This window comes from Hippopotamus amphibius, unplaced genomic scaffold (assembly GCF_030028045.1).
Source record: "Hippopotamus amphibius kiboko isolate mHipAmp2 unplaced genomic scaffold, mHipAmp2.hap2 H_1, whole genome shotgun sequence".
Taxonomy (NCBI): Eukaryota; Metazoa; Chordata; class Mammalia; order Artiodactyla; family Hippopotamidae; genus Hippopotamus; species Hippopotamus amphibius.
The window spans coordinates 2,443,422-2,471,136 of NW_026648280.1; the positions used below are offsets into that span (position 1 = coordinate 2,443,422).

Consider the following 27,715-nt stretch of genomic DNA (forward strand, 5'->3'; position numbering starts at 1 on the left):
GCAGGGATCGAACCCGTGTCCCCTGCATTGGCAGGCAGATTCTTACCCATTGTGCCACCTAGGAAGTCCCAGTAACATTCGCTTTAAATTTTTAAATAGGAGAACACTTCTTACAAGTTTAATATTGATTTTTAATTTTTATTGCATATATGCATAACCATAATTTCTTGTTAATTATAATATTTCAAATGATTTTTATGGACACCAAGTGGGGAAAGTGGGGGGTGGTGAGGGGAAATGAACTGGGAGATTGGGATTGCCATATATACATTACTAATAAGAAAAAAAATCAAATTGAACACTTTAAATATATGCAATTTATTGTATGTCAACTGTATCTCAATAAAAGTTCTTAAAGAAGAAAAAATATTTCAAATGATTTTAAAAGGATTCTTATATAGGTCAACTTTCAGTATGACTATGTACTTTTTCATTACCTCTAAATATAATTCATAAATATCTTCCTAAACATATCATTGAAAATGCCAGACATATCACCTCACTTCTAAATCTTTCCAGTATGTCTATAAGGTACAAATTCTCTTTCAATGACACGTACAAGAGTATTTTCACCGTAACAGAAATACCAATAACTTAAATTTTAATTTTCCTAATCTTTCTAAAATTTATTTTTTCATAATCGTTATATTTAAATCATTAACAATATACTCCCATTTTGTGTTTATAGTATGCATCTTAGTTCTCTTTTATTTCAAAGATTTGTCACATTCTTGTGTTATATTTGTCATATATATGATGGTGTCACTAGGTCATTTGATATAATTTCCCACATTTTCTAATATAATTGCATTTCTCTGATGGCCTTAACATGTTCTTCATTGCTTCCAATAAATGTATAAATAGAGTCAGAGGCACTGATCAAATTCGCTCTGCTCACTATGCTCCACAGGCAGGGCTGAGACTTCTGACTGCATCACCACCAGCTGCTCTGAAGCCTGAGTGTCTCTGTTTTTCAAAGTTAATGATTGATGCAATAAGAATTTGTATTCTAAGGCAAGCCAAGGATAATTTAACCATAAAAAATTTTCTCTGCCCTTTTGCCTCCTCTTTCCCCTCTACTATGCATTGTGTATCTGCATTATGCATTGACCAAACCTCCCCATTGACAGAAATACCAGCTCAACCGTAAAAAGCAACATTCTCCTAGTACCAACAACTCCTTAAAAGATAACACGCCTTCTTCATCTTGTAAGGCATCACGGTGACCACTTAGCACTTACAAATCTGGATTGTGCAAACTATCTACGGCATTTAAGTTATAGCCCTGAGTCTCAACTTATATAACTGCTTTGACCTTTAATGAGCTGAACAGTTTTTGGAGCTTTCTGAGAGGATGTTCCCGGATTATAATCCTATTTGGCTTGAATAAAATTTTCCATTTCTTTCTTAGACGAATTAATTTTTCGTGGACATTTTGCACAATGGGTCCAAATGTTATTATGGTTTTTTCATCCAATGTCATTTTTACCCCATTGGACATTTATCTGTTGTGTCAGCTGTTCATTGCAGTTATTTGGTTGAAGTAATTATTTGGTGATCACTGATTAAATTCTTTACTTTATGAGCTGTAGACCTGTCTGTATTCTACCTAATTTCATCAGGACTTCTGCTGATTCATCTATAAAGAAGAAACTTTTCTAATTTTCTATTTGTTTACCCTAAAGTGCAGTATGTACAGCAAAGGAAGGAAAATGCTTGCTACCTTCGCTTTCTTTAGCCATTTACAAAATGTCCTGTAGATACTTTGTGCGCAGTTTCCCAGCGCATCCTCGCGGTGGATCTTGGCCTTTTCTCCTGGAAATGGGAACTACATCACCCAGAATGCCTTGCGTGGAAGGCAAAGTCCCTGCGCCAATAAAGGCTCAGGAAAAATAAGTTTCCGTTTTGGCACAAAGAGTTGGGCGGGACTTCCTGGCTCCGCCTTCAGGCGGCCATTTTAACTGGCTTTGGTCTGTTCCAGCTCCGTAAACGCAGGGTTGAGACGGAGGAGAACTGGTAGAGAAGCTCCGAGAGGAGTCCCTGTCCCCGCGGCACAGACATGGGTCTGAGACTCGGCGAGGCCGCCCGGGGTGCCCCGCGCCAAGCCCGGGTGAGGGACCGCCGTGCCCGCTTCCCCCCGCCTCTCCCGGCCCCGCTTAGCCCACAGAGTTCGATGGCGGCAGCGGAGCTGAGGAACCCACCTCAGGTAAACGTTCATCCTCTGGACCCGCACCGCCCTCACCCCACCAGACGCTGAAGCCCCGCGTGCGGGGCGCCTGCTCACGTGCCCGCAGTCCCGGTCGCGGTGTCCGGGTCGTGGGTGGGGCCCTGTTTCTGACAGACGGTGTGAGGGCGCGTGGGAGAGGGTAAGGGGCGGAGGGACCGGCAGGTGCAGAGGCTTGGAGGTGGGACTGAGGCGGGAGGATTCGGGAAGCCTGGGGTCCATGTGCTGTCTGAAGGGAGCAAACAGCATGAGGCGAAGCCTGGAATAGCAGGATGAGGGTTCTTCATTACTGCGAGAACTCTAGCAGCCATGCGGAGTTTTAAGAAAGGAAGTACAGGAACTACTTCAGAGGTTAAAAATTTTCCAGAACCTGTTAAAAGGAAAAACAGACTGGAGAGGGGTAATGAGGACATTGACCTTCTGGGAGGTTGAATCTTTGTTCAGGTTAACACAGCTGGTAAGAAAGGACACTGAGCATTGAGGTTAGACGATCAGCCAGAGGTCGCCTGGCTTTAGGGTCAGGGAAGGGTACAGGGCGGCGATCAGCACGTGGAACCCCACTATGGATCCCTTCCTCCGAGGCGTACCTCTTTGCAGAGGTTCCCTTGGCTGCAGAAGTGCTTGTGGAATTCACACAGGTAGGTGGCGCGTGTCCTGGTCCCTCAGGGCCACAAACCCCACCCCTGTATTCTCTGAATTATGGTTTCCTGGGACTCTTAATGCTGTTCCTCCAATTCTTGAGTCTGGGAACTCTGGAGAAACTCCAAACCCATGACCCTAAATCCAGGCTTTATATAAAGGTGTTCCCATTACTGGCAAGAAGTGTAAACAGGTGCGGAGGGTTCTTCAGGAGCTGGTTTCAAGATTTCCGAACGCTTAGAGGTAAAACGGATCAGGAATTGTTCAGGAAACCACAGGTCTTTCTTTTAGGTGAGAACAAAGAGCGGGGGCAGGAGTCAGTATAGAAATGGTTGCCTGAAAAAATGGTTGTCTTTTTTAAAAGTGATAGATTTGGATCAGAGGAGGGAGGTGATCTTACCAATTTCTTAACAGGCTCCATCTGGCTGTAAAGTGGAGAACAGATTGAAGTTGAGGGAGGAGAAGGGGGAAATCAGGGTATAGTCCAGGTGAGGGTTAATGGACCATAATGGTGGCTTAGAAAAAGTGGTTGGATTCTAGGTGCATGTTTTAAAAAGGGACAACTAGATTTTTTTCTAATGTGAACAGTGAGTAAAATGGAGGAGTCATAGATGACCCTAGTCCGTCTTAGCAGCTTTAGGGATACAAACTCCATCATCTAGGATGAGAAAGATTGTAGTAGGTGATAGTCACTGGGGGTAGTAAGAGCTTTGTTTTAGCCATGTTTAAAGTCTGAGGTGTATCAGAGATCACTGAGTAGAGGCATGAAAGGAGCAGCTGAACACATAGGTCTGGAAATGTGCAGAGATGTTCAGGATGGAGACATCCAAAATGTGGTCGATATTCTCTAGACCGTGATGAGTAAGCAGTGGTGACACCAAGGAGGGGCAGTCTTCAGGTTATGGTGTAAAGCTATTAAGCCTCCAGGAAAAGGAGGGTGGGGCTGTGGGCTGAATATCTTGCTTGAGTACTTGGGTCATGGTGTTGGGCTTCACAAACAAAAGTGAGAAAGGTAAGTGGCCACAAAGGGAGTATATATTGGGGACAATGTAGTGTGGCAGATGACCAGACATTCTCAGTGGCCACTGAAAATGAGATGGATGCAGAGGCTTAGAAGTAATTGAGGCCAGTTGACAGATGTCTTCCTATGGATGCTCCAGGATTTTTTTGATGACTTTGGTATGCTCTGACATGTTTCATTTAGCCTGGAGGATAAGATCAGGCAAAAATGTGGTCGTGTGTGAGCATCAGTAGGCCTGGGGTGGACCACCAATGGGCTAGGCTTTGAATAAAGGTTAAGTGGACAGAGGAGTGTTGTGACTGGTAAGGGAACAGCAAGTACAGCATAGAAGTGGAGTAGGGCCGTGGGTGTCTGAAATGAACAGGCGATTCTGTGTGGCTAAGTCTGAGGTAAGGAATGGAGCCTGTCAGGGAGGCATTTGTAGAAGATTTTGGCACTGCCACCGCTAGTAGGAGCCATGGGAGGTCTAGGCAGTTACTGGATCATATATGAATTTGCCAAGCATACTCTCTGGATGCTGTCTGGTAACTTGTGGTGTAAGGCCTGAAATTAAGTCCAATATTATATGCTGCCTTGACATGTGTTGAAACTGGCAGGACCTCAGATGGCCTGAGCACTTGTTCCTCACCTTACTCTGCTCCAGTGGATAAGGTCTTCTAACCAAACAACTCTTTTTATAAAGGGGACCAGGTATAATTCCTGCTTATCCCTTTGTAATGGGTTTCAGTTCCCTGTTGGTCCTTTGGAGTATTCAGAAAAGGAAATTGCATCCTCCTGTGGAAACCAGGGGCACTTTACCCTCTTGATACTACAAGGCTTGCATCCCACAGCTCTTGGTTGTTCACTGTTTTCCAAAATGTAACTCCATGTAACCTTGTGTGGTATGTGGTGTCCTCCTATTCCGGGCTGTGGATATATATGATTAATAAGATGCTGCTGATCGCATCTGTGCAGTGTCAGTTATCTTGTGTTTGGCCATCCCTATAACCCTAGGCAGGAATCCCACCCTCACCAGGGGTGAAGAGGAGGTGATCAGACTACTTCAACATGTAGGTTAGGCCAGGGAGATGCTTATAGAGTGGGATGGTGAGATGGTGGTGATCATGGGCATGCTGCTGTGGTGTCTGGAGATACGAGGGATGTGCAGTCTAGAGAGTGATGTGTACATGGAGAGAAAGTATGTCTGATGGTCCCAGGTCCCTAGTTTTGGGACTTAACATGACCTTGACCATACCAGGGGTATTGCCTAGCAGGAGGATTGGATGCCTCTGCTTCAGGCCCACAGTTTAAATATTTATTTGTGCACCTGTCTCTTGTTGCTTATGGCCGGACCCAGTAATCAGTGGGCCCATGGGGAGACAATAGTACCAGTGGCACCAGGGCCTAGCTGCTCTGACTGGTGAGTTTGGGAGGAGGATGGGCATAGAATAGTTAAATGGGGGAAAGGGTTGTAGGTCCTCTTTTGAGGGGCTTGTTTGTGATTTCATCTGTCCTGATCATGACAGGGCAGTGTGACTTTTGAAGATGTGGCAGTGACCTTTTCCTGGGAGGAGTGGGATCTCCTTGATGAGGCTCAGAGACGCCTGTACCATGATGTGATGCTGGAGAACTTGGCACTTATAATCTTCTTGGGTAAGACCCTCAAACCCTCCCCTGTGCCCTGAGCTAGTCTCTGCCCTTTCTCTTTATCCATTGGCAAGTCTCACCTTCTCACATCAGGACACTGGGCACTGCTTTCTTCCCCATTTCCCTGAGTAGGTGTTGTGGTTCGTAGGGCTGAGGTGTGAGCACTGCCCTCTCTTCTCTTTGACAGATCCAGCACCTGCTGTCCCTTGCCTCTCAGGGATGGATGCAGAGTCAGGAGTCTTGCAGGCAGGAATCCCACTTTATTTACTCTCTCCATAGCCAGGTGAATTTTCCAGATCCAAGGCACCTGTGTACCCCAGGTTCTCCTTCCTTCTTCTAGCTAACATTTCCTCTTTCATGTGCCAGAAATTGCCATCACTGACCTCATCACTCTTATATGGACCATGGGCTATTCTTGCAGGATAGTCCTCTGAAGTTTTTTTTTTTTTTAATTATTTTTATTTATTGGATGCATTTCATTGCGCACAGGCTTTCTATAGTTGTGGAGAGAGGGGGCTACTCTTCATTGCAGTGCACAGGCTTCCTATTGTGGTGGCTTCTCGTTGTGGAGCATGGGCTCTAGGTGCTTGGGCTTCAGTAGTTGTGGCGCATGGGCTTAATTGCTCTGAGGCATGTGGGATCTTCTCGGACCAGGGCTTGAACTCATGTCCCCTGCATTGGCAGGTGGATTCTTAACCATTGTGCCACCAGGGAAGCCCTGAAGTTCTTTTTGTAAGACTTAATTTTATTTCTTGTGCTCTATCATGTGCTGAGTTATTTTTGGCCAGTGCTTGCTGCTTATCTGTCCTGTCTTTACTTTAGTACTTGAATCATCCAGGTTCTGTGTAGTTGCTCATCAAGGGGGTGCAGTGGAGAGGTTCACAGAATAGAGAGGACTCCAGCTACAGCAAGAGGAACTCAAACATAGTCTGGCCCTGATAAGTGGCATCTGGGGGAGGGCATGATGTTCGGGCCATGTACAAATCATGCCAGAAAGCTATTTTCTGATTAACCTTTTGGTGCCAGCCACAGTGGTGGCCACACCTCATTTCTGCCTGTACTTCCCCATTCTTCAATTAGCCACTTTCTCAACTCTACTACTTGTCACTTCTTATTTCCAATTTAGGGCTAATTCTCACTTCCCTGGACTCTATGTCTCAATGCTTTTTCACACTGGTCTGTCTGCAGTGCTATCCAACATTGGCTTATACCTTTTATGTCATGAGGTGGGCACATTCTTAATCCTTGAACACCAGCTGCTCTGTTGCAGTTGGATTTTCCTGAGCCTGGATACAACCTACTACATAGTACTCAGGTATCACCACCAAACAAGGTCCTGCTGAAAGTTGTTTTCAGAATGAGCTGTAGACCCTGCCTCTTGTCTTGTGTCACTCCCCATGGTTGTGTCCTTGACCTTGAGAAGCCTCCCCCATTCTGTAATCTTTTTTTAAAAAATTATTTTCTTATTTTATTTATTTATTTATTTATTTATTTATTTATATTTCTTGGCTGTGCTGCATGGCATGTAGTATCTTAGTTCCCTGACTAGTGATTGAACCCACATCACCTGCGTTGGAAGCATGGAGTCTTAACCACCGGACCACCAGGGGAGTCCCCCCATTCTCTAATCTTTAAAGGCCCAGTGCTGCTAAGCAGCCCCACCCTCAGTTTGAATCCAGCCACCTTGTCTTGCAAACAATCCCATGGACTCGTTCTTGGATTTCTGAGACACACATTTATGTTGGGGCTTTCGCCTTACACAAAGCCAGTGTGTATGTAACCAGCATTTCTCTGCTTTCAGGTTGTTGGCGTGGAGAAGAGGATGAGGAGGCACTTTCTGAGCATGGTATTTCTGTTCAGGGAGGCTCACAGATCAGGATTGTTAAGACACATCTGTCTCCCCAGAAGGCCAACCTCTGTGAGATGTGTGGCCCAATCTTGACTGGCATTTTTCACTTGGCTGAGTACCAGGGAGTGCACTGTGGGCAGAAACAACACATGTATGGGGCATGCGAGAAACCATTCTATTTCAGAGCAAACCTCCATCACCAAAAGCTGCACATTGGAGAGAAACTATTGAGAAGTGATGTGAGGAGAGCCTTGTTTGTGAACAGCTGCAAATTTTATGTATCAAGGAAGCCCTTTAACTTTGGGGATGTTGGGAAGGACTTCCTGGGAAACTCAGAATTTCTTCCACAACAGACCACACACACCTGGGGGAAGTCAAATAGTGAAACCAAGCATGAGGCTCCCTTTCCAAGGGGTAAAAATCATTATAAATGGGGAGACTGCACAAAAACTTTGGGCAGCAAACATGCACTTGTTCAACACCAGAGAGTCCTCACTAGAGGAAGATGTTACATGTGCAGTGAATGTGGGAAATCATTTAGCAAAAGCTCCCATCTCCTTAGACATCAAAGTGTTCACACTGGAGAAAGGCCTTATGAGTGCAGTGAATGTGGGAAATCTTTTAGCCAGAGCTCAAACCTCATTCAGCATCGGAGAGTTCACACGGGAGAAAGGCCTTATGAGTGCAGTGAATGTGGGAAAGCCTTTATCCAAAGATCACATCTCATTCAACATTGGAGAGTGCACACTGGAGAAAGGTCTTATGAGTGTAAAGAATGTGGGAAATCTTTTAGCAAAAGCTACAGCCTTCTTCACCATCAGAGCGTTCATACTGGAAAAAGGCCTTATGAATGTAGAGAATGTGGGAAATCATTTTCCCAGAACTCTGTGCTCCTTCAACATCAGAGGGTTCACACTGGAGAAAGTCCTTATGAGTGCAGTGAATGTAGGAAATCTTTTCGCCAAAGCTCTGCACTTCTTCAGCATCGGAGAGTTCACACTGGAGAAAGGCCTTATGAGTGCAGTGAATGTGGGAAATCGTTTAGGTATATCTCCAACCTCATTACACACCGGAGAGTTCACACTGGAGAAAGGCCTTATGAGTGTAGTGAATGTGGGAAATCCTTTAAGAAAAGCTCTTCGCTCCATCAACATCGGAGAGTTCACACTGGAAAAAGACCTTATAAATGCAGCAAATGTGGGAAATCATTTCGCCAAAATGTTGTGCTCCTTCAACATCAGAGAGTTCACACTGGAGAAAGGCCTTACCAGTGTAGTCAGTGTGAGAAGTCCTTTAGATATATCTCCAACCTCACTACTCATCGGAGAGTTCACACTGGAGAAAGGCCTTATGAGTGCAGTGAATGTGGGAAATCTTTTAGCCAAAGCTCTAACCTCATCACACATCGGAGAATTCACACTGAGAAAAGGCCTTACAATTTGGGGAATATGCTCAATTCTTTACCTACAGCTCCAGTCTCTTAAAACATCAGTCTGTTTACACTGAATCAAGGCCTTAGGAATGCAGTGGATGTGTTAAGACCATTAGCTCAAGCTCCTGACTCTGGAACTACAGATTTCAGAAGGAAAAAACACTTTACACATGCAGGGATGTACAGTTTCCTTTTTCAGTGTATCAGCATGTGGAATCCCTCCTCATAGTACCATCTGAACTGAACCTCATACATCCAAACATCTGCAAACATCCCAGGTATGTGGGAGCTGCATTGTATTTTTTTTAACCTGCGCAGGCCTCTTGCCAGATTTCTGTCACTGACAGTTTCTGTGACCAGAGCCATTTCACCTCTCCCACTTGGCAGATACTCACAGCATTCACTCACTCCAGTGTGTTCAGGGAAGCAAACCTTGGTTTCTCCCATATATAGGAGGGATTGTGAGAAGCCTGAGCACTCATTCCTTTCTCATTTCTTTGATGAGTTAAGTCACCGTCCTGACTCACAAGACCTCACCCAGAGGACTCTGCTTGTGACTTGCAACAATGGACCACCTTTTTCAGGGATATTATTGGTCTTACATGACTCCTGTGATCAGACTTTCTAGCCATCAAGTCACCAATCCAGGAGCAGCTTGCCTCCCATTGCTCTGATTTGTGCAATAATGAAGGTCTTATTGTCTAAGAGGTTCTATTCACTGTATGGGGTGATTTGAAAACAGTTGGATTTTGCTAACATAAAGGAGTGATCAGCTTTTGTTGCGAATCCCACACCTTGTGTGCCTTAAGGGCACAGTATGATAGCAGATGTACCTCTCTATTTTGGCCTTGTTGCTTTGTTGCCCAAGCCTTCCAAGGAAAGACTGCTCAGCTTTCTGGTTCTAATTTGTGGCCTGAGTGCCATGTTTTCTGGGTTCAGAAGTCAACCTGAGGAAGGAGCAATTGTGACAACCTTCCTTGCTTCTGAGAGTAACAGGAAATTGTTGTTTTGTTCACAGGGGGTATTGCCTTGTGCTCAGCATTGGTAAGGAAAATACTCTCCCAGGTCCTGCAGCAGAGCCGTGTGTCCTTATAGGCAGAATTCTGTAGCGTAGCATCACTGGTTGTAAGATTATAGGGGGAATAATAATTGTTACAGAAAACACTGGATTAATAGTGGGAGGAGGACGCTATTACAAGCTGGTTGGAACGTGCCTCATTTAAAGGCAAATCCACTGTGTTCCAGTCATCGTTGCTGTGAAGGATGAGCATGTACAGAAATTCTCAGACCTCCTGAATTGTGAGTCTTGTATAGCAGAGGGCATTATGAGGGTGAATAATCTGAAGGTTTTGTGAATTTCTGGAGCCTCTGTGGGCTATTCTCAAGTCCATTTCTGTGCAGACAGAAAAATGAGGATGGAGAGAAGGGATATCTTTTCGAGTAATGGACTTTGTGACCCAGACAGTATTTCCGTTGAATCAGGTGGAAACAGTCTTCATTGCTTACTTATATTTTCAACCAGTGAGGCAAGGTGTCCCTCATGGGGCATGAGGCAAAAAGTGGTGGCGTCAGTACTGGGGATTTTACAATCTGTATTTTTACTGAGGATAACATTTTTAAGCTTTAATAATGTATAAATACATGCAGTAAAATGCACATAGTTAAAAGTTACCATTTAATAAGTTTTGACATTTATATAAATCTATGAAACCATCATCATGGCCATAATAAGCCTATCCACTTTCATATTTTCCTTGTTTCCTTTATTGATTTCACTCTGACCTCTAGTCAGCCTTTGATTTATTTTTCTTTACAGTAGAAAAGTTTGCATTGTCTAAAATTTTATGGTTAAAGTCATAAAGTGTTTATTCTTTTCTCTTCAGGTGCCCTCACTTGATATGTTTATATTGATAGTTATCAGTGAGTAGTTCATTCTTTTTATATTGATGAGAAGTATGATGTGCTGTGGATATACCATTATTTGTTCATTCATCTGTTTATCCATATTTGAGTTGTTTCCAGTTTTTGATTGTTGCAAGTAAAACTGCTGCAGACATTTGAATACAAGTCTTCACATGGTTACGTTTCACTTTTTCTGTATTAATACTATGGGGTGCAATGCCTGAGTTACAGGGTTATTGAATGTATGACTATTTGAAGAACTCCACACTATGATCAAAAATGGTTGTTTCCTTTTGTATTGCTGCTATAAAACTTGGAACTTCAAATTCTTCCATATCCTTGATAATATGTTTAGTCTTTTTACACTTTTGACCTTCTAAATAAATGTGTAGCAGTATCTGACTGTGGTTTTAGTTGCATTTCTCAGAAGTTTTATGATGTGGAGCAAATTTTTCCATTTTTTAAATTTCCCACTTTCCCCTTTTGATAAAATGTCTTTTCATAACTTTTGTCCATTTAAAAAATTAGTTTTGACTATTTCTCTTTTCATTAACAAATAAGATAATGAAACAATGAAGACTTATTTGAAACTTTATTCTTTAGTGATGTGACTCCTAGCCATGAGAAATAATTATTTTTGAATTCTGAAGTACTATTTCCTAATTTTTTTCAGCTGTACACAGTGCAGTGGCCACATACAGCACATACTTTTAAGTTTAATCTGCATTGCTAACATATTCTCCATAATTGAGTCAAGATTTGTATTGTTTGTAGTTTCCCCAGTGTAAGTATTCCCACTGTCGTCAATTTAAAACTTAGTGTGATGTCACTGAACATGGAGTTTGAGAGTTGACAGTAGCACCTCAATATATTCTGTTTCCACTGTAGTGATACAGTATCCACAAGCCTCAAGAACACAGGGGAAAAAAAATGTAGTGAAATGATTAGGAAGGCAGAAGTTTTTATATATTTTTAACAGTTCAGTTGTGGTAAAATTGCCTAAAATAAACTGCACATATTTTAAATGTACTTTTTAATGGTTTGAGCCATGCTTACACCTGAAACCAAAACTTTCCTGCTACCCATTTTAACTCACACTTCTCTACATACAAAATTACTGATACAATGACATATCCTTTGTTGTGGCTATTTCTAATATACACAAAAATGGAAAAGACTGTATTAGGAAACTAGGTGAACCCCTTTCAAATTTGCCATCATTATTTATCATTTCATGGCCATTGTTTCATTCATCTTCATATATAGTAGTGGATTATCCTACTTATACTCCCAGACATAGCATTTAATGCATTACCTCCTCAAGAATGCATTTTTAGAAATTGAGAGCTCCTTCATAACCATAATAACTATCACACAAAATGAAAATATTTAAAAATATGGAAGCATGTTATCAATGCTCAGTTTTCACAGCTGTCTCTAAAATGTATTTAAGGCAGATTAATTTCAGTCAGGATCCAAAATGTATTCTTATGGTTTTTGGTAGCTGTGTGTCACTAAGTCTCTTAACCTTTAAGTCTCACTTACCATTTTTATTCTTATTTGTTGATCAGAATTAGGCAGATTATAGATGTGGTTTATTGAATATCTGATACCATTTAACTGATCACCCTTCCCCCATAATTTTGTACAGTAGATATTATGAGATGGGTGATTGAAGTTTGATCCCAGTAGACAAGTGCATGATGGTGACTCTTGGGTGAATAAAAATAAAATCTCTGGACTCAGAAATCCTCTTCTCAAAGGTAGTAGTGACAGAAAACACTTATTATTGAGTAAGCATTAAACCAGAGTTTGATGTGTATCACAGGCCATTGGCTAAGAAATTGCAAAGGCTGGAAAAAACTCCCACTTATATAGCTAAGCAGATATAACTCACTGCATGTTTTGGTGATAAATTACTAGTTGTCTAGCTCTGGTACCTGTGCCATGCTCAGTCAATGGCTGAGAGTAGCTGGCTGAGAATGGCTTTGGGAATGCTGTGGCAGCTCCCAAGGCAGCACAGCTGTGGGCTGTTGGCCAACTACACTCCTTAGAACAGGATACGTCATAAAGGAACTGAGCAGCGTACTCCCATGGCTGCCCAGAACTGAAACTATATGGGTGGTAATTGATTAATTTTAAATAGGGTTTGGTCAGAGCAAAGAGGCAACAGAATATTCCTTTGGCAGGTCTATCTCTTAGATTCTGAAACCACCATCTGATTCTTTATCTTAAAGCTATCAAAGTAGATCTACTCTAAAAGTAAGAAATGGGCCAGAAAACAAAAAAAATAGTCAAGAGAATTTGACAGCACTACTTGTCACACATGGTTCTTCCTAAATTTATCTGGCAGTTGGGGTGACTATTGTGAAAGGAAAATCGAAATGGAGTTGCTATTGCTCAGGGTTCTCTAAAATAGAGCTGGGAGGTTATTAAGGAAGTGTGACTTATGCATCTCGCAGCCTGGATGAAATCTGATGTTTTGACCACTTACTGTCCTGATGAGGCCAACCAGAACATCTGCCAGAAACTCAAGATTCTTATCAAACCCTTACCCTAAAGTAACTCGTGACAACCTGTCTACTTATCAGACCCAAACCCTAAAATAACTCCTGATTGCTTAAGGACAGCTATTTCCTAAATTGCATCAGACTCAATCACAGTTCTCATGAGGCAGCTTTAACAAACTCATGGCTTTTTGTCTTTGTGACACGCTGAACACTCTTTTTGGGGTTACCTGAATCTGTGTCTCCTGAACTGCGGTTCTTAAGACTCCAAATAAACTCTGTTCTTATTTGCAGCCTCCTGCATTGTTTTTTGCTTGGCATTACATGGTGTCAGAAGTGGGATACAGAGCGACCTACAAAAGCCCTCACCAACTCTAACACTGCCTCGAATTCAAGTAAGGTACTTGCAGGAGCCCTTTGTGCTTTATCATCTTCCTGGTGATCCCAAGATTGTGGTAGTGAGTCCTCCTGTACCTAAGTCACCCACCTTGGTAGAAGTTGGCTCTGTTGCCAGCTTCTGTCTGTCCCCTAGGATTTTGTTTCCTGTTTTGTTTAGAGTGGGCTCCAGCATTTTGCTTCCTGTTTTTTTAAATTTTATTGAAGTATATTTTATTTACAATGTTGTGTTAATTTCTTTTATACAGCAAAGTGACTCAGTTATACATACATATATATGTATGTGTGTGTATATACTTTTTCATATTCTTTTCCATTATGGTTTAATCACAGGATATTGAATATAGTTCCCTGTGCTATACAGTAAGACCTTGTTGTTTATCCATCCTATATATGGTAGTTTGCCTCTGCTAATTGCAAACTCCCAGTCCTTCCCTCCCCTCCCTCCACCTTGGCAACCACAAGCCTGTTCTCTGTGTCTTTGCATCTGTTTTTCTTTTGTAGCACACCCATTCCACAGACAGGGAAACTGAGGCTCCAGAACCAGCGGACAGTCCTTCTGCTGGGAAGAGGCAGAGCAGAGACCTGAACCTTTGTGGCAGAAGTGTCTCAGGGTGCCTCCTAGGAAGACAGGTGACCTGGGCAGTTCCCTGCTGGCTGAAGACACAGGTGCTGTCTCCAAGTAGGACCCCAAGCAGGGATCAGAGCTACTCTGGGAGAAACCCCTTGATGGGCTAGAGCCCCTCAGCCCCTGGAACACTCTACAGTCTTTGCAGCCTCCCCAAGGGCACTGCCACCACTCTCCTTGGGGGCCTCACTCTGGTCCCGGCCCTATACATCCTCTAACAGTCCCTGAAGCAGCTTCATCATTAGCCCCATTCTGTACTGGGGGAAACTGAGGATGTGTGGGACTGGAGGGGTTGTTTCTTACTGTGACCCCAGCAGAGGTGGGGATGCTGAAGTCAGTCCCACCCACTGTGTCCCCCTTCCCTCTGGCCTGTTTCCACCCAAGAAACCCCTCCTCCTTGTTCCCTCGGGCCCCTCTTAGGGTCCCTGTCAGCCTCTCCTCCCAGATGCTGATGGCCCTGTGTTAATTTGTGAAGGTTGCCAAAACATGGCACCAAAGGCTGGGTGCTTTAAACAACAGAAAATTATTTCTCACAATTCCAGAGGATGAAAGTCTGAGATTGAGAGGGTAACAATGGATTCTTCGGAGGCTTGTAAATGACTCGTCTTCCTCTGTCTTTACATGGTCTACCCTTGGACGTGTTCCCCACCCCCACAGGCATTCAGCACCTTCCCCAGGTGTCACCCCAGACACAACTGGCCCAAGGGTTTTGGTCTTCCTCCTAATATTGCCTCCAGATGTCTCCTCCAGTCAGTGCCCCACTACTCAGCTGTCACTAGTGTGGACATTGGAAGTGACGATAAGGACTAAGATGTCCACTGTAACCCTCCCCAGTCCCTGTCCCCATGGCTTTTCCTCTCACCCCCTCCAGCTGGTGGATTTGGTCCTCCCCACCCCTCTAGGTAAAAAGCAAACCAATGACTGACAATGACTGCTAACCCCTAACAACATTCCTGCTCCCTCCTGGAGCTAAACGACCACCATTCCCTGAGTGGGCTAGATGAGGTCTGGCTGGCCTGGTAAACCCTGCACCTTTCACATATGACAGGATAACAGTGTCCCACCCTGGTCACCCCAGATAAGTGTAGGCAGGTCATATCCAATACCTGAAATGTTTGTTTCCAGGCTGTGTCATGGTGTGGTAGCAAAATACGTCACGCTATTCGTGTTTCTAGGTGTGTCATGTACATACTATTTTATTCAACAAATACTTAAAAAAACAGGAGACTTCCTTCCTCTCCATCAGAGCATTTACCTTAGAAAACTTGTAGTAATGGTCTTGTCTCTTTAAAATGCATGTCTTTGAAGACTAGACTGGCCTTTTTTCAGCTGGTCCTTTGTTTGTTTATTTATTTATTTATTGTCTTCCAGTTTTAGGACTCAGAAATGTCTTTCTCAAGAACCTGGGACCTATCTCCTCAAACTGCAGACATCAGGGAGATAGCTCACCTATCAGTTCTTGTGGGAGGATAGGAGTCTCATCTTAGTGGACACCATGCTCCAACTTAAAAAACTACCTCTTATTACAAAAATGAGGTTTGTGTTTTCTCTGGATAAAACCAATGGCTAACACAGATAGTCATCCCAATTACCACATAAAATTAGGACTCTGTGTGAAAAATGGTATGGTCAACTCCTCTTACTTGAGGACTAGTTATTTATCTTGAATATACATATGCAGTGGGTTGTGTCTGCTTGGATATATAGGGGATTTAGGTTTTTTCTCTCTTTGCAATTTCCTAGTGATTGCCTGCAATGCACATGTACTTTGCTTTAATGCTTATTCAACAATAAAAGTGTTTTCTGTCTCTACTACCTTTGTGGAAAAGATTTCTAGGTCGGGAGAAATGTTTGTTTACTTCCCTAACAGTCAGCATCAGGCACTCGTCTGCTGGGATCAAACCTCATCACCCATCTCATGAACATCTAATGTACAGAATATATGGGGGAAGGGTGACCAGTTAAACAGTATCAGAGACTCATTAAGTCCCATCTAGAATGTGCCAAATTCTGATGAGCCAATGACAACAAATTATAAGAAAGAAGAATTTTAAAAGATAAGTGGACCTCGTATGTTAAGAGAGATCTGAACCCTGTAAGGATATATTTTGGATTCTGATTGAAACTAATCTGACTTAAGAAACATTTTTGAGACAATTCAGCATTGGTAAAATATTTATATTTTTATAACTATTGTGTTATGAAAAAGACCTTACTTTTAAAAAATTTACTCTGAAGAGATTATACATTAAATGATACCATGTTTGGAACTGGTACAGTAGTCCCCCCTTATCTGCAGCAGATACATTCCAAGACCTCCAAGTGGATGCCTGAAACCATGGTGAGTACTGAACTCTTTATATACTGTGTTTTTTCTTATACATACATACCTATGATAAAGGTTATAACAATTGCTGTAATAAAAGTTAAGTGAATGTGATGTCTCTCAAAATATATTAGTGTACTGTACTCATCCTTTTTGTGATGATGTGAGGTGATACAATGCCTATGTGGATTCACTGGACAAAAGGATGATTCACATTATGGGTGGGATAAAGAGGGCAGTGAGAGATGGCAGTGTACAGAAAGGCATGCAATTTAAAACTCATGACTTGTTTATTTCTGGAATTCTCTATTTAATATTTTCAGACCTCGGTTGACCTTGGGTCACTGAAACCCCAAAAAGCGAATTGTGAATAAGGGAGAGACTGTGGTAAACTAATCCACTAGTGTGGATGGGTATAGATGAAATAAGAATGGCAATGAAATGATGGAAGGTTGGAATAGATTCATCTGGTTTCATAACAGTCTCTTTTTGTATATATTTGAAAACAACCATAACAAAATTTTGAATGTCATTGTATCAGTAATTTTAAATGCTGAGAGGATAAATTTTAAAAGGCAGGAGGAAACTTTTGGTTTCTGGGTTGTAAACGTGTATCAGTACATCAAAAGGTACATTTTAAGTATGTGTGGTTTAAGTCAGTTACACTTACATTAAACTTTTTTATGTATAGTATTGTGTCATCAGCAAACACTGACAGTTTTACTTCTTCCTTTCCATTTGGATTCCTTTTATTTCATTTTCTTCTCTGATTGCTGTGGCTAGAACTTTAAATACTATGTTGAACAAAAAGTAACAAGCGTGAGTATCCTTGTTTCCTCATATTACAGGAAATGCTTTTAGCTTTTCACCGTTGAGTATGATGTTGTCTGTGGGCTTATCATACATGGCCTTTAATATGTTGAGGTATGTTCCCTTTATGCCCACTTTTTGGAGAGTATGTATCATAAATGGATGTCAAATTTTGTCAAAAGATTTCTCTGCATCTATTAAAATATGATTTTTATTCAATTTGTTAATATGGTGTATCATACTGATTTGTGGATATTGAAGAATCCTATCCCTGGGATAAATTCCACTTAATCATGGTGTATGATCCTTTGATGTATTGTTGGATTTGATTTGCTAATATTTTGTTGAGGATTTTTGCATCTGTGTTCATCAGTGATACTGAGCTTTAATTTTGTTTTTTTGTGTGTGTGATCTTTGGTTTTGCTAGCAGTGTGATGCTTGGCTTGTAGAAAGAGTTGGGAAGCATTCCTTCCTCTGCAATTTTTTGGACTATATTGCGAAGAATAGGTGTTAACTCTTCTCTCAACTTTTGGTAGAATTCACCTGTGAAACCATCTGGCTTGGACTTTTTGTCGGGAGTTTTAAAATTACTGATGCAATTTCATTACTGGTAACTGCTCTGTTCACATTTTCTATTTCTTCCTGGTTCAGTCTTGGGAGATTGTAACTTTCTAAGAATTTGTCCATTTCTTCTATGTTGTCCATTTTATTGGCATGTAAGTTGTTTGTAGTAGTCTCTTATGATCCTTTGTATTTTCATGGTGTCAGTTTAATGTCTCCTTTTTCGTTTCTGATTTTATTGATTTGGGTCCTCTTCCCTTTTGTCTTGATGAGTCTGGCTAAAGGTTTATAAGTTTTGTTTGTCTTTTCAAAGAACCAGCTTTTAGTTTCATTTATTTATTTGTTTGTTTATTCATTCATTCATTCACTCACTCATTTTTGGCAGTGCTGTGCAGCTTGCAGGATCTTAGTTCACTGACCAGAGATTGAACCTGCGCCCACAGCAGTGAAAGCACCAAGTCCTAACCACTGGATAGCCAGGGAACTCCCTCTTCTCTTGTGATTTGATGACTAATTTTAGTGTTGTGTTTGGATTCTGTGTGTGTGTGTGTGTGTGTGTGTGTGTGTGTATTGTAGGTTCTCAGTTTGTGGTTACCATGAGATTTTGATATAGTAGTCTATATAGAAAGAAGATTGTTTTAAGTTGCTGCTCTTTTAATTTCAAATGCATCTCCAAAATCCTGCATTTGTACTCCCTTCTTCTCATGATTGCTGGTGTTGATATCATACTTGTGTGCAGATGCTTTCCTACTTTTTCTGTATGTTTGCCTTTACCAATGAGCTTTTCCATTCATAATTTTCTTGTTTCTACCTGTGGGCTTTTTTCTTTTCTTTTTTTCTTTTTTTTAATCCCCTGGCTAGAGAAGTTCCTTTAGCATTTGTCACAAAGCTGGTCTGGTGGTGCTGAATTCTCTTAGCTTTTGCTTGTCTGTAAAACCTGATATCTCTGTTGAATCTGAATGAGATCCTTTCTGGGTAGAGTATTCTTGGCTGTAGGTTCTTCCCTTTCATCACTTGAAATATGCCATTCCACTCACTTCTGGGCTGCAGAGTTTCTGCTGAAAAATTAGCTGATAACCTTATGGGAATTCCCTTGTATGCTATTTGTTGTTTTCCCCTTGTTGCTTTTAATATTTTATCTTTGTCTTTAATTTCTGTCATTTTGATTACTGTGTGTATCTGCATATTCCCCCTTCAGTTTATCCTGACTGGGGCTCTCTGCTCTTCCTGGACTTGGGTGGCTGCTTCCTTTCCCATGTTAGGGAAGTTTTCAGCTATTATCTTTTCAAATATTTTCTCAAGTTCTTTCTCTCTTCTCCTTCTGAGACCCCTACAATATGAATGTTGGTGCATTTAATGTTGTTCCAGAGGTCTCTTAGACTATCCTCATTTGTTTGTTTGTTTGTTTACAAATGGTAAGTTTTTGTTTGTTTATTTTATTGGCTGTTTTGGGTCTTCTTTGCTATGCGCAGGCTTTCTTTTAGTTGTGGTGAGAGGGGGTTCCCCTTTGTTGTGATGCGCAGGCTCCTCGTTGCCGTGGCTTCTCTTGTTGCAGAGCACGGGCTCTAGGTGTGTGGGCTTCAGTAGTTGCAGCACATGGGCTCAGTAGTTGTGGCTCACAGGCTCTAAAGCGCAGGCTCAATAGTTGTGGCACATGGGCTTAGTTGCTCCACGGCATGTGGGATCTTCCTGGAGCAGGGATCGAACCCGTGTCCCCTGCATTGGCAGGCAGATTCTTAACCACTGTGCCACCTAGGAAGCCCCTCATTTCTTTTCATTTTTTCTTTATTCTGTTCTGTGGCAGTGATTTCCACTATTCTGTCTTCCAGCTCATTTATCCTTTCTTCTGCCTCATTTATTCTGCTATGGATTCCTTCTAGTGTATTTTTCATTTTAGTTATTTTATTGTTCATCTCTATTTGCTTTTTCTTTAGATCTTCTCGCTTTTTGTGTGTGTGTGTGTTTGTGTCTTTTCAGTCTGTGCCTCCATTTTTTTTCTGAGATCTTGGACCATCTTTACCATCTTTATTCTGAATTCTTTTTCAGGTAGATTGACTGTCTCCACTTCAGTTAGTTGTTTGGGGCTTTATCTTGTTCCTTCATGTGGGACATATTTCTCTGCCATCTCATTTTGTCTAACTTTCTATGATTGTGGTTTCCGTTCCACAGGCTGCATGGTTGTAGTTCTTACTGCTTCTAGTATCTGCCCCTTGGAGGGTGAAGCTGGTCTAAGAAGCTTGTGCAGGCTTCCTGGTGGGAGGAGCTGGTTTGTGCTCACTGGTGGGTGGATCTGGGTGGCCAGGGCCTTGTCAAGGGGTGTGTTTAGTGGGAAGCAGTAGGCTCAGGAAGATTTCAGGCAGCCTGCCTGCTGTTGGGTGGGGCTGTGTTCCTGCCCTATTGGTTGTTTGCTCTGTGGCATCCCAGTACTGGAGCCTACAGGCTGTTGGGTGGGGCCAGGTCTTGGTAAGAAAATGGCCTACAGGAGGGCTCATGCCAATGAGAACCCCTAGAACTACTGCCACCAGTGTCTTTGTCCTTGCAGTGAGCCACAGTTGCCCCTACCTCTGCAGAAGACCCTCCAGTACCAGCAGGTAGGTCTGGACCAGGCTCCTGTGAGGTCACTGCTTTTTCCCCTGGGTCCTCGTGTGCACAAGACCTAGGATGCTCCCTCCAAGAGTGGAGTTTTTGTTTCCCCAAATTCTGTGGAGTTCCTGTGATCAAATCCTGCTGGTCTTGAAAGCCAGATGCTCTGGGGGCATTTCCCCCTGATGCCAGACCCCCTGGCTGGGGAGCCTGATGTGGGCTCAGAATGTTCACTGCTGTGGGGGAAGCTCTGCGATATAATTATTTTCCAGTTTGTGGGTTGCCCACCTGGTGCGTATGAGGTTGGATTTCATCACAGTTGCACTCCTCCTACTCTTCTTTGTCTTTGGATGTAAGATTTTTTTTTTTTTTTTGGTAGGTCCCAGTGTTTTTTTGTCAATAGTTGTTCAGCAGTTAGTTGTGATTTGGGTATTTTTGTGAGAGGAAGTGAGCTCATGTCCTTCTCTGGCAACGTTATTTTCAATAGAGTTTGTGCCTGACAGTTTAAAGACCTCTGGCCACATGTAATTGGAGAACAAGAGTTTCCTGAATCTGGTCCTTTTGCTTATTTTTTCTTTGTGTCTCCCTCAGGTGTAGCCTTTAAGTAGAATAAACCAGGTGAAAGCATCTCGGGGTGTGGGGGTGTGAGGGTCCAGCAGCACCTCTTCCTGCTCTTCTCTTGGTTAGTGGTGGTATTTTTAGGCTGAGTGGTAAACTTCAGGCTTGTTTTTTTCTTTTAATGAAAAAAAAATTTGCTTTAGAAACTTAGATGTTGTATAAGGAATAATATAACATACACCACCTCCCCCCACTTCTGGCTTTAAAAAGATACTTTAATACATAGGACCCATGTTTTTCTGCCTTCACTGCCCAGGATTGACTGATAGATGGATGGATGGGTTTTTATTTTTGGCTGTGGGCAGCTCACAGGATCTTCATTCCAGCACGTGGGATCTTTTGTTGTGGTGCATGGGGTTTTCTCTCTGTGGCGCAGGGGCTCGGTAGCTGCAGTGCATGGGCTCCAGAGTGCGTGGGCTCTGTAATTTTAGCATGCAGGCTCTCAAGTTGTGTCTCGCATGCTCAGTAGTTGCAGTGTGCAGGCTTAGTTGCCCTGTGGCATATGGGATCATAGTTCCCCAAGCAGGGATCGAACCTGCATCCCCTGCTTTGGAAAGCAGATTCTTAACCACTGGACCACCAGGGAAGTTCCACTGTCCAGGATTTCATTAATAAAATGGGATTCATGTTCCCAAGGAGTTTGTGTGAGAATTAAATGAGAGCATATAAACATGGCAGGTTCTCAAAAATTGTAGGTATTAGTGTGAACACTTCCATAATTGCTGCTATTCTTAGTAGCCCCAAGTAGAGCCTGGTTACAGAAGCTGGCAAAGGTCAGAGCTATGGGAAGGCAAGGGGTGATTTAGCATTCAGTGAGGGGTGGGAGATGTAAAGTTTCAGAAGAGAGATGTCAGTAAATGCTGACATCTTGAAGCCTTTGTTTTGCTCCTCTTTTGAGGAGGCAGGTGGCAGCGTCGTCTGCATCAAGAACCCCACTATGGAAGGACTAACTGCCTTCAATGAGTCAGGGAGGATCTGCTTCCTGCATGTAGCAGCAGCCCAGCATCTCTTAAAATGAGTGTGGACCCAGATGGGTGCTGTGCCACAGAAAAATATGGAAAGCACGCAGGCTGTTCTCTCAGAATGTTTTGTTTGTCCCAGGAGATGCTTGTGCATTTCTTCAGTGAAGATGTATGAAGCCCTTGAACAACATCACTAAGATATTAATGGGCCTTTTCTTTCATCATATTCCTTTTGGGAAGAGCAGCAGTGAAGCTCTTAAGGCCCCAACAAATCTACTCTTTTTAAAAGATGTCATTCCTGAGACCTCCAGGCCACACCCATTTCTGTGCTGTCTGAAAGTCAATTTATTGCTGGGTTTGTTTTGTTTTTTTTTTCCTAGATAATTCTGTCTCCTGGTTTGGGTTTTAGTTCATAGGATTGGGAGCTGCTGGAAGCTTGTTTGTCCTTCTGTGTTTTTGTTTGTTTGTATTTTGGCCACCGGAAAGGCTTGTGGCATCTTAGTTCCCCTACCACAGATTGAACCTGGGCCACAGCACTGAAAGTGTGAAAAGGCTTAACTCCTAACCAGTGGACCTCTAGGGAATTCCCATTCTGTTGTTTTAATCTGAAAACACAGCCAACTGATAATCCCTCCTGTGGTAGAGAAGGGCCTTCTGAGGAGTCTTTCCAATATTTGATCCCAGGAGTGGATTTTGTCTTTTTTACAGAAATTTTCTTTTCCTACAAGAATTATTTTGAAAGGGTACTTCAGATCTTTTTGGAACATGGTAAAATTTAGGTCATAAGGAGAGACGTTCACGTATTATTTTCTTCAGCTTTTGATAGACATTATTGTATTTCATCAAAGCCAAGCTTTAGTCCATTGTAAGAAGAACCACTATTTTATGTGCAACTAAAAAAGTACACTGCCAACTAAACCATGTCACATGATCATTTAAAAAATCCTGATTTCAGAGACGTGAAAAAAGATATGTGTTTAAAACTGATGAGAGGGACTTCCCTGATGGCCCAGTGATTAAGAATCTGCCTGCTAATGCAGGGGACACGGGTTCGATCCCTGGGCGGGGAAGATCCCACATGCTGTGGAGCAACGAAGCCCATGCACCACAACGACTGAGCCTGTGCTCTACAGCCCAAGAGCCACAACTACTGTGCCTGTTTGCCGCAACTACTGAAGCCTGTGCGCCCTAGAGCCCGTGCTCTGCAACAAGAGAAGCCCCCACTCACCACAACTAGAGAAAGAGCGCAGCAACGAAGACCCAGTGCAGCCAAAAAAATAAGTCCTTTAAAAAAAAACAAAAAAAACCTAACAAGATGTGATATACAGAACTGGGTTGGCTGGAATGGACCAGGACTCAGAGTTCAGGTGAGCACATGTTTATTCCACTGGGGCTTTCACAACATGTCTGACACCCATCACTGAAGTGCTCATCGAATGTCGGCACCTGCTTCGTGGCCCAACTACCTCTGACATACCACGTGGTGCAGCGTTGAGTTCAGTTTTCTCAGCAGAAATTGGTGTAGATGGGACTCCATCCTCCGTTTCATCCTACAGATAACTCCCACTACTTGATTCTGCCTCTTGAATATCTGTACTGCCACTTCCTGATGCCCCGGCTACACAACCATTGCCCTGGCACAGGCCTCAAATTTTTCTTACAGGAACATCCAGGAGTCTCCTGACAGGGCCTTCTACATCCAGGATCACAACCTGCGGGGAGCCGCCCTGAGAAAGGGGTCCTGCTCCCAGGACATGGCCCTGGGAGCTGCCTTCATTCAAGGGTTTGTGTAAAACAAACATAGCTCTCTGTCCTGCCACCCCTGACCTTGAGTATGTGCTTAAACAAAGAGCATGTGATTCCTTGGGCTGCAGTATGTGTTCCCACAGACTCATCGTATGAGAACATTCTGAGACCATGTACGGTACAAGCTACTACGCAAGTTCCTGGTGCCCTTGAAGAGATAGAACAAGTTATAACAAAGAAGGAGTCATTTCGTTTGATGTCCCCTTTGTTCTGAGAGTGTATAAAAAGCCGCTGCATAATAAAGGAGTTTGTCAGTGGCTCTGGAATGCTTCTGCATTCTGGGCTTCTGATCCTCTCGACCCCATCTTTTGTGTGTCTGTCTTTCTTTCTAAGCCGCGTCGTGTTTGCCTAAGGACCTGATCGATTTTGCCGGCAGGCTCCGGCAACAACCTCTAACTGATTCTCCTCACAGCAGCCCACTGAAACATGTCCTGAGAGGCGAGTGCCCATCTGTGCTCTTCACTGTTCTGGAAAGAGTCCATGAACTCGTGCAGTTCACTGAACTTACTTCAATCTAGGACATCAACGCCCCAGGCTCTTTTGCACATCTCTGCCCTGACTGCTGGCTTGGTCACTACCTTCCACACAGGAGTACAGTCAACAAGCAGACACCCATCAGCCACTTCCTCTGACTAGCAAGGTTCCCCATCATACCTGTTCAGATATTTACTTACTTTGAATATAGATGTTTGATTTCCTAGTTCTATGTCTAATGTAAGTAAAAACTCTTTTCTGATATGTGTGTTTGGTAAATATTTTGCTCTGTCAGTATGTGGCTCATCATTTGGCTTTTGGAATAAGGTATTTCAGCAAGGGGACGTTTTCACGTAATAATGCGTTGTTACTTTTTGTTTCCTCTGGAGTGAGGGCTCTTCATAGAGTGTGTTGAAAATCACAGCTCGTGGCCTGCATGACCAGACCCCTGGCCATGTCCATTTTCTTCCACATGATCTTCTCCTTGTTTATTGTGTTGTATTATTTTTGATTTGCCTGGGGACAATGTGGAGTGCCTTTTGGTGTGACTCGTCAAGTGTGTGCCTACAGTCGTTTCATGGCCTGTGGTTTCTCATTGTCCTGTATTGAGGGTTGCAGAAGTCCTGGGACATTTGCCTCCATCCGTTGCAATTTCCAGAGTGTAGTGCATTCATCACTACTGCCTGCAGAAAACCCAGCCTCCACTGAAGCTGGAGTGGATGCGGCCTGCATTTTACCATTTGACCACTGGAGGGCGACAAGCCCGACTCTCGTCTGCGGGAGGCCTGCCTGTTCTGCCCAGAGGCTTGGCCCGCTGCCCACCTGAGGCATTAGCTCTCCCCAAGAGCAGCCAGGCCTGTGGCTTTGTGAAAGTGGGGGGGGCTGCATCGTCATGGAGGGTTAGCTAGGTGTCCTTCGCACTTGTTGGGAGCTGGTAGCCTGGTAGAAAAAAGAGAGTAACTTGTGAGGGCAGGTTTCCTGCTCAGGGCTGCCTGCTGGGTGTTGGGGTGAGAGAGGTCAGGCTCAGAGGACCCAGCAGAGGAAGAAATGGGGGAGGAAAACTGGCACTTTTAGTTAGCCTTGTGGGAGAGCAGAGGGATATGGTGTGCTGGTTTTGGTCATGAGGTTTCATTTTTCAGGTATTTATTTACTTATTTAATTCTTTCTTGGATGACTGTCCTTTCAGTTGCCGTAAGTTCCTGGAGCTCTGTCTTCAAGTAAGACACCAAAGATATGTGTGTGTTTTCTTGGGCTCTGTGGACAATTCCTAGGGGACTGATGGTTTTCTATGTGGGATCTCTTTTCAATTCTATGCATCCCAGTGTATATCCATGCCAGAATCACAGTGTTTCATTCCTGGTGCTTTGTGAATTATATTTCAAATTGGAAGTTGTGAGTCTTCATATTTATTTTCATTGTTTAATAATTGGTTTACAGCTATAGGGTCCTTTGCAATCAAAGGAAAAGTAGATGCATATGATGGAGAGCAGATAAGGACCTCCTATATATGCATTATCAACACTCCTCAATTTGAAATTTTTTTGACCATCAAAAATTTTGTTTGAAAGCTCACAATTACCAATTTCAAAGTTACTTCCAATACAAGTCTTAGGGAAACACTCTGATAGTGGCATGAAAATATTCATGTGTTGAATGCAACTGAGAACAGATTCCAGAAATAAACCCGTCTGTGAGGAAGCCTTCAGAGATCCTAGGAAGAAACACCTATGTGGTTTGTTACCTTAACACAGAGCTGCCAGGACCCTACAGCAGTGAAAGGACAGTCACCCTTATCAGTGACCTGGAACACGGAACATCAGGACCCAAAACAGGATGCCAGACTTCTTCTGCACCACACACAAGAAAATTAAGAGTCACTATAGCCTTCCCCAAGCATTTCCTCTTCCGGGTCCTGTCAAACCCAACCCCGCTACGCAGATTCCGAGCCCCCGGCTCCAAGCTTGCCACTCATTTTCCTCACATTTCCTACCCAGGATGGCACCTCCCTGCAGGTCCTGAGGAAAAACTGCTCCCCTCAGGCTGGATGCAGCCCCGCATTTTCCCAAAGCCAAAGCCCTGCCTGCTCCTCAGGAGACCTAATGCCTGTCAGCTGTGCCCAGGGCCAAGCCTGTGGGCAGAAGCCACAGGGCCGGCCCCTGCAGGAGAGTCCCGCTTGGCGCCCTCCGCTGGCCAACTGGGAAAATGCAGGCCGCACCCACTCCCACTTAGGGGAGGCTGAGTTCCCTGTGGGCAGTCCTAGTGGATGCACTACACTGAGGAAATTCAAGCGCACAGAGGCTGGTATCCAAGAATTACCCAAACCCAACTTCTTTCAGGACTATTCACAAACACATGCCCTGAAATGAATGTACCCACAGGCTTTACAACTCACACAAGTCACTCCACCTTGTCCACACAAAATTTTATGTTACAGCAAAACTATACAAAATTCTAGAGGTTCACATAGAGAAAACCGACATAGCCATGGGCCTGGTCCCCTAGCTCACAAGCCAGGATTTCCAACACACAGCATCAAAAGAAGGCCTCACACGAACGGAAGAGAAACACTAATTACACCTGCTGTTTGAAAGGGAAAATTCCCGTTGCTTAATTACCTGCATCCTAAACCCAACAGGCATGCCACAAATGGAGAGAATAACCTATTTCCCAAACCCATATCAGGTGAAGACTATTTACTCCCTTTAGAGAAAAATGAGACAGCCGATAGCTAGAATCGATACAGAGAAAGATCTGAAGAGACGTTGGGTTGGAAAGAGATTCAGATAATAAGTGGACAGGAAAGTATGATCAAATTATGACACTTCTTAGGGAATTACAGAAACAAAAAGAAAAATCACAAGACAGCCCCACACACCTCGGGGAAATGCTCCCCTGCTTTTGAAATGACAATCGGGTTTACTGCAGGAAGGCGAACAACACCTCCCCTTTGTTGCTGATGGGAGGCGCTCAAGGGCCCCCCAGACACCACAGAAATCATTTTCCAAAGTCAATCAACTCCAAAACCATGAAGACCCTCTATCTAGCTTTCAAGGATTCACAGAATGTTTTTAAAAGACTGTGTCCAAACAAAAACAAGGACGATTTTTTTGCATGGAGTCTCTGCTCATAAGGTAGACACCTTCAAAAAATCAGGAGCTCATGATTACATGAGGTTATAATCAATGGGTGGGGGCGAGGGCAGGGTACATTCACTCTATGAAAAAACAGAAAGGAACCCCCAAATACGGAATATCAAGACACCCCTTGGTATCCCACAAACTCTTTGAGCAACAAAAATCTACTTTGAAGTCTCCCACCTCCCAATTGCCAATGACCTTACACAGCCAGTGA

At 43.2% G+C, this 27,715-nt stretch overlaps 1 protein-coding gene across 1 annotated transcript; it reads left to right on the forward strand.

The window, feature by feature from the left end:
* Nucleotides 1–1,980: 1,980 nt before the first annotated feature.
* LOC130842906 (zinc finger protein 211-like) lies at nt 1,981–17,252 on the forward strand. The gene is given in 6 exon segments (XM_057719477.1): nt 1,981–2,206; nt 5,390–5,516; nt 7,312–8,796; nt 8,799–9,069; nt 13,495–13,595; nt 14,101–17,252. Coding segments are annotated over 4 exon segments (1,839 nt in total). The 5' UTR covers nt 1,981–2,059; the 3' UTR covers nt 8,879–9,069; nt 13,495–13,595; nt 14,101–17,252.
* The last annotated feature ends 10,463 nt before the right edge of the window (nt 17,253–27,715 follow it).